The sequence below is a fragment of the Plasmodium inui genome, assembly GCF_000524495.1.
Source record: "Plasmodium inui San Antonio 1 unplaced genomic scaffold supercont1.5, whole genome shotgun sequence".
NCBI lineage: Eukaryota > Apicomplexa > Aconoidasida > Haemosporida > Plasmodiidae > Plasmodium > Plasmodium inui.
In genome coordinates, this window is record NW_008481839.1 from 786,299 (window position 1) to 797,912 (window position 11,614).

General features: G+C 41.7%; 2 protein-coding genes across 2 annotated transcripts in view; one reads left to right on the top strand and one right to left on the bottom strand.

The window, feature by feature from the left end:
* Nucleotides 1-3,272, bottom strand: part of C922_01633 (hypothetical protein) — a gene marked incomplete at both ends in the record, with an annotated part of 8,403 nt that extends 5,131 nt beyond the window's left edge. The window contains one exon of the mRNA XM_008817236.1: nucleotides 66-3,272. Within this exon, the coding sequence (XP_008815458.1) occupies nucleotides 66-3,272 (3,207 nt within the window). The remainder of the gene's footprint in view (nucleotides 1-65) is intronic.
* Nucleotides 3,273-9,657: 6,385 nt separating this feature from the next.
* Nucleotides 9,658-11,286, top strand: C922_01634 (hypothetical protein; the record flags this gene model as incomplete). Its single annotated transcript, XM_008817237.1, has 1 exon — nucleotides 9,658-11,286. One exon carries the CDS (start codon nucleotides 9,658-9,660, stop codon nucleotides 11,284-11,286), a length of 1,629 nt encoding a protein of 542 aa, XP_008815459.1.
* Between the last annotated feature and the right edge of the window lie 328 nt (nucleotides 11,287-11,614).

Below are 11,614 nucleotides of genomic sequence, written 5' to 3' on the forward strand. Positions count from 1 at the left end.
TTGTCTCCGTCTTTCCTTTTGGCTACCCTCGCGCTGTTCTCCCCTCTTAACGTGGCACCGCTTACCATGACGCCGCTTAATATGGCGCTATTTTCATTCCAGTCAAATCCACTTTCGCACTTTTTCTCTTCCGAAATGACTATTTCCCCCTTAGATGGCTCATCGTCTATGTGCTGATAACTCTCATTGGAGTTACCATCAACGATGTGGTACTCTTCCGTTTGCTTGAACCCACCCTTCTGGGTGCAGTTTATTTCCATATTGACCTCTCTTTTTTCTTTGTCGTCTTTTTTCCTTTCCTTAAAACTCGCTGCGATTGGGGATCCTCTTTGGGATAGCCCCCACTCCATGTCGTAATCTTCACTGGGAAAGGGCTTCGTTCTCTCAAATGTGAATCCTGCTTTGTTCCCCGCTATGTTATAACTTTGCTCCTCGTGGATTGTGGCTCCCCAGTTAGTGCACCTCGTGTCGACACTCTTGGTAGGGGAATTTTGCACTGATCCAACTTTATCATCAGGGTCATTGATAAGGGGTGACACGTATTTTGTGTCTCCTTTTAACGCTCCTTCTTTGTCTGGATTGTCCACATACATTCTGACTCGGCCTCTAATCCCATCTGCAGTGGCATTGAGTGGAGAGCAACCTTCCTCTTTGGTCTGTCCCGCGATATTGTTGTTCCAATCTTCGTTTAATGAAGCCTCCTGAGACATACATTCCTCCTGTGGGGGGTCATCCCAAATGAACTGACTATTCAATTTATCCTCCGAAGGATTCTCATGTGGCATGTCTTCGAGACCATTAACAAGAATGTCCTCATCTGGGTGGTGGGATGTCCCTTCCTTCTTGGCCTCTACATCTACGCTGACTGGTTCTGACCCGTTTGTTTCTTTGTCACGTGGGGAATCATAGTGGAAAATGGGAAGGGTGCTCAGCGGAGGTTCCCCCCTTTGGTTCGTTCCATCGACTATCGTCGTGTTTCTCGCGGACGTCTCGTTCATCGTTTCCATCTCCTCGCTACTGGATACTCCGCTCATCAGCTCGTAGTTGCTCCTGGCCAAATCATAGACGTAGTTAGAAAAGGAAACGCTCTTTTTAAGTCTCTCACTGCTAGGGAATTTCTTCAGTGCCGATTTTAAGTTCAGTTTTTCCTTTCCTTTAAGTATCCTTTTGGTGTCTAGGCCTCCTGGTATTTCACTCAGATTTGGAATTTCTGGCTTCCCATAAAAGTTGGTTGCTAAGAAGTGCTCTTCCTCATCATCATAGTGGTCCTCCTCATCATAGTAATCCTCATCGAAGTAATCATCCTCTTTCGTTTCTGTATCTATCACTTTGTGGTAGGTGTTTTCCGCAGGTTCTGTCTCACGGGTGATATTCTCCTTCCAGTCCCATGAGTCAGACTTCGTCTCCATGCAATTGGATCCGTTTTTTGAGTCCACTTTGGGGGAATCACTTTTGGTCATCCCTTCATACTCTAATTGATTCATCTTCGCGAAACCTGACTTTGGGCCTACCTGAGGGATGCCATTCGATTTTTCTTGTTCACCTGTGAGGTATTTATTTGGGGGGCTATCCTCATTACTGATCTGTTCATCACCGTTTTGAGCAACGTCCTTTCTCACGTCTGAGGGGGGCCCTTTCCCCGCGGTAGGCACTGTTCTGACAGATTGGTCATTCGGGGAGACTCCTTGTTCGCTTTCCTTCTCTTGCTGAGGGGGGGTATCACCACTTGTAACATTTCCACCAGACACATAGGCGAGCCCATCGTACTCATCGTCGATTACTTGGACCCCCTTACGTGCTTCGTCGACATGTTCCGCAGAGTCCTTGGGCGCGTCCACCCTTTCTGCTTCTGCGAAATGTACCAAATCGTCTTCCCCCAGTGGAATATTCTCAACTTGGTGTTTTCCTTCTCTTATGGACCCGCTCTGAATGGCTACCTTGGCATCTGTATGAACGGGTTCTAATTCCCCTTCTAAATGATTCTCCACACCGATAATCAAATTGTCGTAGGAGCAGAGTAAGTCGATTTTTAAATTGTTAATGTAGTACCCATGGGAAAGGGTGTCGATTTTTTTTACCCAGATGTTTTTCTTGGCACACAAGCCGATGATAAAATTTCTGTTAATAATCATTTGACTGAATTTATTTTTTACCATACTAGGCTTGCATCCGTAGATCCCTCCCCAGATGTACAAGTCGTCTTCCCCCGTTTTGCAAAGGCTTACCTTTCCTGCACTCACATAAGTTACGTTCTTGATGCTGTCAACTAATTTGGGTTCATGACACTCTGTACAGTCATCGTATCCTAGTACACCATTGGTGTTGTCCCCCCAGGAGTACAGTGAGTTGTTAAAACTGATTCCCAAGATGAAATCATTCCCGATGGCGATCTTCTTAAAAGCTATATTATTTGTATCGATCAGATATGGTTTTGTTAGTATTCTTTTCTTCTTGGCTTTATTTTTCTCTCCTTGGATGAAATGCTCGTTTATCAAACCAAACCCGTACAAAAACCCGTCGATAGTCAGGTACAGGGTATACCTATCCCTTGAGTAGACACATTTCACGATGTTATTTTGGACATCTACTTTGTGTACTTTTTTCACTTTGTTGACTTTGTTCAGTTTGTGTTGCTTCTTTTTCGTTCTGGTGTCTACTTCCTCATGGTTTCTAGGCCCTCCCACGTCTTTCTCCAAGGTCGAAAACGACGGAACCGTTCCCGATGTGGAATCTGGAGTGCATTCGCGGATAGACTCTAACTCATCCTCACACTCAAACGAAGCATCATTCCCGTTGCCCAACTGCCCATAGGTGTTGTCCCCATACGTGAAGAGCTCTCCCTCCTTCGATATAAAGGCAATATGACTATCTCCACTGCTCACATCGTGGATTATTTTATTTTTTAAAACGGAGTCTACTAACAGGTAGGGCACATTCTTGTCAAAGTCGTCAAAATCGTTCAACTGCCAACAGTATATTTTGCCCACTACTGAGAGGAACCCAATGATGGACTTTCCACAACTCACTTTCACAATTTTGACCTGCGGGTGATACATTTTGTGTCTTATGATTTCTTTTTTTTTATTCTTTTTCGAGTTCATCACCTTTGGTTTATCTCCCTCGATGCCAATGTCACCAGTGGGATTGCCTCCCTTGAGTGTTTCACCATCCGCGTTGTACGCATGGTCGAGCTCCTCTTTCTCCCCCTCCTCATTCTTCACATCATTTATGACAAACACGTGAATCTTACTGCCTCTCTTGTAGCCTGACATTTTTCCTATACTTTTTCTTTTTTTAATTCTTCATATCTGTTTTGTGTGCATACACACACAGGAGGAGTAGTGGGGGATGGGGGTTCCCTAGCTATGAGGGAGTTGCTGTCAATCCACTTGTGCAGAATTAGACACTTGTCAGGACACACAAAAAACAAAACAAAAAGGAAAAGAAAAAATTGCAATGTAGTGACGGAACAAATGGAACAGAAAAAAAGGGTACACAAAAAAAAAAAATTCCCAATTTTTACCTGAACAAAATTGAAAAAAAAAAAAATTATGAACTGTTCAGAATATTTTACAAGAAAGGTAAACAGGAATGATACCTAGGCGGCGAGATAAGAACTGCGCATGAAGACAAAATTGAATACACTCTATCTTTATGCATCATTTATCTCCAACTCTTCTTGATGTATTAAAAAAAAGAAGTTTCAAGAGTGGAGAGATACAAACAGACGTTTCCCGGATCAGCGGGTGGTGAAAAACACAGACGAAATACGACCTGGTGCTGCCTAGAACAGGTGGGCAACTCACACAAGGTGCGGAAGGGGGGAATTTTCACCAAATTGAATGGGGCACATATCGGTGTAAATTTCCCCCTGTTTAGGATACTCCCTGTCGAACGACCAACAGATTGTTAAGGGGTGGACGAAAAGAAAGGGGTATAAAATAAACATCTAAGCATACATGTACACGCATACATAAGTATGCATAAACACATACACATAGGAATACATACAGAAACATACACAGACATGCACAGAGACACAGACACACATGCACACATGAACTCAGAAACACACAGACATGCATACACAGACATGCACACACTCATATGTACGTGTTGTATAGTCGAGGGCTTCTCCCCCTTGTGCGTCCACGGGCCAGGCGCCACGTATGAGTGGGATGCTGGTGGCGCCGCACTTCTTAAGGACGAACAGCACTAATATAAACCACAGGCGGATGACCACGGACGTCCGTGTAAACAGTGGCGTAGGTTTCCTCGTGGAGCCAAAACAACAAGGAGCAAAAAACAACACGCTGTCCGGGGAAGACGTTCTGGAGCCGTCAAACTGGGTTGTGCATACCAAATGAACACGGGGAAATTAACGTCGCAAATGCGGCGCGGCAAGAAGACAAATTACGTTTAACCCTCCAGCAACAGCACTCCTCAGAAAATGCAGAGAACAGGGGAGTTGCTTGCGGTGGGTGCTCTGTTCCTTTTTTCGGGTGCAAGAAGGATGGGCGGGGAGGTGTACGGAGATAAAAATCAGGGGGAAAAAAAAAAAATGAAGCAGGTGAGAGGAGAAAATGGCGCAAAAAAGAAGCAAACACCACGCAAATGCGACGCAAATGAGACGCAAATGTAACACAAATGTAACGCAAATGAAACGCAAATGTAACACAAATGTAACGCAAATGTAACACAAATGTGAGGCCAACTTAACGCAGAATAAAAGAATGACAAGGAATACGCTTTGCCTAACAGGGAAAAAAAAGGAAATACAAATAAAACGCAGAAAAATGCGGAAAATTCTGAGGAAAGAGCGGCATTCGGGGAAATGTGCACAACAAATGCGCCGTTTCCGTGACACGTAATATACGCCAAGAAGGCGCCACCCCTGTGGACAGAATGAGGAACTTTTCCTGCTATCATGGCACTGCTCGCGGGGCATTTCCTGCATTGGGGGAGTGCTCGGTCTCGTGCTTTTTCGTAAAATGGAAAAAAAAAAGAAAAAAGAAAAAAAAAAAAAAGAAAAAGGAAAAAAAAGAAAAAAAAAAAAAAAAAAGGAAAAAAAAGAAAAAAAAGAAAAAAAAAAAAAAGAAAAAGGAAAAAAAAAAAAAAAAAAAAAGAAAAAGGAAAAAAAAGAAAAAAAAAAAGGAGCGTCCAAATGCATGAAGGGGAAAGGATAAATTAACACGTCTAGAAAAGGATAAAAGAAGAATCGCGAGGAAGCATAACCAAGTACGCGCATGAACGTTCCAAACAATAAATATCAGAAAAGGGGATATGGACTAATGCATAACCATTTGCAATGTTTTACAACTTTTCTTCCTCCGTTTCGCTAGCGCCAATGGTACCCCGCATATTCTTTTAATAACGGATGGTCAAAAGAGAAGAGAAAGAAAGAGGAAAAAAAAATAATGGACATATTTCTGTGCTTCAACGTGCTGATATCAAAGGAGAACAGTCAAATGAGACAAAACATGGACCCAGGGCTCCTTGGAGACTTCCCCACTTGGTGCGCTCAGCGTGTCCAAACCTCTTTTTTAACTGCGAGTTCCCTTCTATTGACATGCACACAAGTGGTGATCATCCTACCGCGGCGAAGCTTTAGATCCCCAATTTTAAACCACAATTATATGTCACCCCTTTTACCGTCCTGGCATCCGTGAAGTGTAACAATGTGTAACAAAATACCCTTTGCTGCTTAACGGGCATTCACTTTGTCCATGACCAGCTGCAAGATTAAGTTCAAGCGGGCACATTCGTCATGCTCCTTTGCCGGAAAGGTCAGAACAATTTTTGGTAAAGAGGAGGCGCCGTCAATTGTGTACCGATTGGGTACATCCCCAGAGATGGTAAAAAAAAGGAAAGAAGGAAAAAATTAATTCGGTAACGGCCTTCCAGGTGTGTTCACCGCTTTCATTCATCTAAATGACAGAAGTGGTGAAACTGTCAATGGGAAGAGAGGGATCACCAACTTGGATTTATTTAATCGCACAACAGTCATGTGCATGCGCAAGCATGCTATTCTAATTCTATTTTCAAGGGTGCGTAGTTCTTCATAGGAAAGCCCCTTTTCTGGTTCCCCATCCGATTCTACACTCCTGAGTGTTCACAAAGGAACACTCGGTATCTTCATCGTGTCTCAGTAGATTAAAAAAAGGAAACTGTACAACATGAGCGCTTTCCCTTTTAACGTAATATTTATTCATACTATATGCCAAAAGGGACTTCCGTCTAAACATAATTTGGGTGCAAAAGAATGTGAATCAATTAGTAGTGTTCTTAGCGGGGGCGATTCAGGAAGCCTGCTGTAGTCACTCACCTCAGAAAAGGTATATCACGATGGGGATGTAATAACATCCCTCAAAGATGTAGGTTTCAATTGAGGGAAACATCTTCTCTCCTTATTTAAACGTACAGCTCATTCCAAAAGGGGAATAAACTATTTAATTCTTCAACAACATTAAAAAGAATTCGGCAGTACTGGAGGGACATTACCACCACGCTTTGTACTATTTGTCTTGTGGAGGAAATGGAGCCTGTGAAAAGAGGAATACAGTTATATTCTGAAGATGAAATAATACTATTCCCAGACTTGCATCGAATGGCCAATCCATGTCGTTACAAGTTCCTACCCCTATTTTATCCGTAATGGGAATTTTACCATTAGAAAAAAGCAATATACTTCAATCATTAATAAATACATGCATTCGCTCTTTCTAGTTGAAGGGACTCATGTTATTCGCAGGCGTTGTTATATAAGAACACAGCGCTCAGGAGGATCTAAAGATAGAAGTGGAATACAATAAATGGGACCTTCCCCACAGCACATACTTCGTCCCATTTATGGAACTGTAATAAGCGCATCAACAAAGTGCACAACGGAAGGTGTCTCATTGAAGAGACGACAAATGCAAATCCATCTGCTTGTGAGGCTATCTAAAACGTCCGGTATCACGAAGTAGGGGAATAGCCTATCTTATGACTCATCAGGTCCACTGCAATGAACAATGATGATAATATCGAATCGTAACTAACGCGTACAGCTAACAATTTAGCACTATCACTGTGTCTTTTACATATTTCCGATGCGTCCGATATCCATAATCGCAAAGTGCTGACATGACACCCTGTGTAACATCCATCCATTCATAAAAATATAGGAAGGAAAGGATGTGCACATGTGGCACTACACGTAAGTGTTAATTTTTCCGATATGACAATAGAAATGAAATAGCTCACTAAGAAATATTATTTTACCCTTTACGAATAGGTGTGTTAATTCAAATTGTAGCAAGCGTTCCCATTTTTCTTATGTCTCATTGTTTCCTATAATGACCTATTTCGAAAATGTTTTTTTTTTATATATGGATATTGATATAGAACATTATTTTTATTTCCTACAGAAAAGTACTTACATTTTATTAATTGTAATAATAGATGATTAATATATAATCACAACAAGAAATTTCATTTCTATTTTGTTCGCGGCGCAGAAGCGGAATTAATTAAAATAGGAGTAAAATAATTTCATGATTTGAGGAGAAGACGATGCTATTATTTTTAATTTCCCCTTTAAGAATAGGATATTATTTTGCTGTTTTCCTTTACAACTCCTATTGCATAGTAAAAATTACCCGACAATTACCTTCCCTCCTTTTTTATATCTCCTATATGCTTTATAATTAACGTACATTAATGAATACTTACTCTTCTTTATGTCAAATGATGCATTTCTTTTTGTCCCTATAAAATAATACAGTTCTTTCCGGATTTTAAAAAAATAGAGAGTCCGTGATTAATAATGTTACGCAAGTAAACGGATGTTTATAAATGGGAATATTTCTGAATATGAACGTTTCCCAATATTAATGCTTCTAAATAGAAACGCTGCTTAATAGGAATGTTTCTAAATAAAAATCCTTGTATATGAGAAACGATATAACTAAATATCCCTACATTCAATATAGGAAGCATACTCTCAAAAATAGATGCTATCACACATATATCCCATCAGAAGCACATATTATCTAGAGTACACACTATCCAAAATATGTGATATTCAAAATACTAACTATGAAAAATAAGTGCTATTCAAAATTCATCCTATCAGAAATACGTAACATCAGGAGGACATACTATTAGTAACATTTATAGTCGAAAACATCTCTCGATAGCATTGGAAACAGCCCGTATTGAATTTTCTTCCATTATAAAATACTTGTGAACATTAATGATTTCCATGATGAGACAACCATGAAACTATAGAATGTCCTTCACTAAATTATTTCCCTCCATCCTTGTGTTTTGTGCCAGCGATTATTCGAATGAGATAACGTAAAAGGTAGGTTCAGCCATCCCTGAACTAATTCTGATAATATTTCTTTCCCTTTTTTTGAAGAAGAAAATATCAGTAGTATGTAAAAATCACTATAACAGAATTTTAAATGGTGGAAATATATCCTCCCTTTCTTAGTATAACTGTGGAAGATATTGAACGAAGAAAAGCGTACACAATGTGCTAAACGTAAGAAGTAGCAGATTACTAAGAGGATACAAAGAAACTTGAGAACAACGATGAATATGAAGATTTAAAGGAGAAATTAATCGATTCAGTTGATAAAGATGATGAAGAATTTAGAAGCCGCTTTAAATCTTGTATCAAAGATGCTAAATTTAAGGAACAATTCAAATTATTAATGAATGATGACTATCATATAACTTCCGCATATAAGGCAGTCACAGGTCATAAGAGTTATAAAAACCCACTTCCTGATGGAGATCATAATCTTATCCTCACCATGGACAAACATAAAAATTCTTCTCGTCATAAAGATGATTCACAAGATTTTACGCATACCTGTGGAGGTGACTAAAGATTTGCCACTTCCCCACTGAGGGGAGGCAGATAGTCCATATGTGATGTGCGTGCGGCCTTCGTTCTGGGTTTCTTCAGGTGTCGCCTTGTAGGTCGCCTTTCATCCTCTCTTCGCGCGTCCCCAATTCTTCACGTGGCCGCTTGCGCATTTTTGAATTTTTCTATTTTATCAGTTCCTTTTTTTACGATGTTGCGCGCCCCCTCGTTGGACGAGGGAACGAGTCAATTGCTAAGGCAGCGGATCCGTTAATATAGGGCGTCGCACTACGAATATGTGCATTCATCCGTGCATTTTTATGCACAGGTTTAAACGCATGGGGCCAAGGATGTCCGTCCTAGTGCCGAGCGCTTCTTCCTTTCATCGCTGAGCCCACCTTCTCGAAATGGGGTGGCAAGTGTAGTGTTGCAACAGGTTGCGTCCTGCCCGCGTTTGGGTGGTGTTCTGGTTGCATGTTGGTTGCGATGCCATGGGGGAGCAAAAAAAATAAAGCACACAAAATGGAGAAAAAAAAAAAAAGTAACTAATGAGAAACAATCAAAATAGGTGGTCAAGCAGTGCCCAAATGACTGATCAAGAATAACAGGAATAACCAGTGGGGGCAATAAATTTAACAGCAACACACAGTCGCTAAAGAGAACACGGAGGCATTCCCCACTGCAAGAGACGTGTGCAGCACCGCGAAGAGGAGAAAAGCAACGCGCAGCATAGGGCATCACGTGGCACCGCAAGCAACCACAACGCTGTGTACCCCAGCGCAACACCCTGTAATGCCTCGATGAGGCCCTGGAGCCCCTTGAGCCGCGAATTCTGGGCGCCCGGTAAGGGCAAGGAGCTGGCGACGAAGTACGAGAAAACGATCCTATTGATCTCGCTGCTGTACATCCCCGCAGTGCTCGTGTTGCAGAAGGTGATGAGGAGGCGGAAGGAGATAGAGGCGAAGGCGCTGAAGGTCGCATGGAACGTGTGCCTGTCGGTGTTGTCCCTCATAGGAGTGCTTCTGATCCTTATATATGACCCAAATGTGCTAAGGAGTATAATCCTAGAGGAGACAGAGTACAGACCGGAAACGAGGGCAGTCATCAGCATTTTCACGCTGACAAAAGTAGTGGAATATGGAGACACAGTATTCTTAATTTTAAAAAAAAAAGAATTAACATTTTTACACTGCTACCATCACCTAAGTGTAGTTATATATTGTCTGTATTCTCAGAAGGAGTTAGTTTCTCACGCGCATTACTTTGTCTTCCTGAACTTAGTGGTCCACTCGATCATGTATTTTTATTTTGGCTTTATTTACATTGTGCCAAAAGTTCTGTACAAAGTCAGGCAATTTATAACATGTTTGCAAATACTTCAGATGTTCATTGGCATTTATATTTCCTACTATGCTATAAAAAATGTGGAGAATCAAGTTTACGTCAAGAATGCAATTGCGAGCTTGGCTTTATATTTGACATATGCCATTTTGTTTTTAAAATTTTACTTCAAAAATTACTGCAAGAATGTAAAAAGCAACGTGGCTACGTACATGATCAGTGTGCACATATTGGGACTGATCGGACTTATAATGCTGTGTACAAGTAACGACACGCTAAGGTTATTCATTGAAGTTTCCATTGGATGTGTCTTCACCTTAACGTTGCTCAGTTGCTCCTTCCATTTTAACACACATTATTGTCACCTCTGGAAGAACAAAATAGGGGAAACGAACTTTTTTGAGCAAACGGACTTACTTAACAGTTATAAGGCAAAGTACTTTTCCAAAATGGCATTTTTGAAAAAAATGACGATACATATAATTAAAACATTCCTCCTTTGCTTTAACGGTCTCGCAACCTACGCGCATGACACAATATTCCTTTTTGTAAATTTCTACTCGGAGAGACTTAAGAGGATTGCTCACGAGTCGGCTGCGTTGGACAAGAAGGGGCATTCACTCACCGCGGGGCGTCATGTGGGTGGAAAATCCGCCACAGTGAGGGGCGTAGCGAATGACGAAGCGAAATACCTAGTAGATGCGGCGAAACCGACCGTGGATGCCCCTAACCGAAGAGACAACAAATCGAACAAAATTTTCTTCCTCATTAAAGACCTTTACAACAGATCGATAATCTCCTACATCATATACAAGTCACCCATCGAGAGCATTGCCAAAAATTTGGAGTCCATTTCACCTGACCAGTCAGCAAGGAAATCGCTCCAATTTACGATTCTTAGCATGGCCAAGCAGGTGATACAGAATTACCTTCTCTACATTGTCTGTTTGATTCTCCCTATATATTACGGACTGCGCGTGTACAACGACGCGCTGCTGGGCCTGTGCGTGCACGGCGCGCTCAGGTGGCTCATCGAAATTTACTCCACCAAAATTTTTAAAAAGTCACAGAAGCTGCATGGACATTGAGACGGTGAGCAGGTGGCCGCAAGTTAGGGAGGGCGCTCGCAGCAGGAATAGAGGCCGACCAACCGAATGAATGGAATATTCCCCTCGAGAAGTTAAACTTTACAGGGGAAAGCGTTTTATCACCTTTGCAATTCTATGCACCTCCGTGGTAGCACTTCCTAAAGGGGCGAAACAACAGGCACACCTGAAGCCGTATCAGGCGCCATTGCCTACGTCACCATGGGAATAACCACCCACATGCGCAACTGGCGCAGCCGCCTCTCAGGCCTTCCACTCGCATTACATATTGGAATCGTGAGTGCGAACTGTACGCCCGATCCCCCAAGTG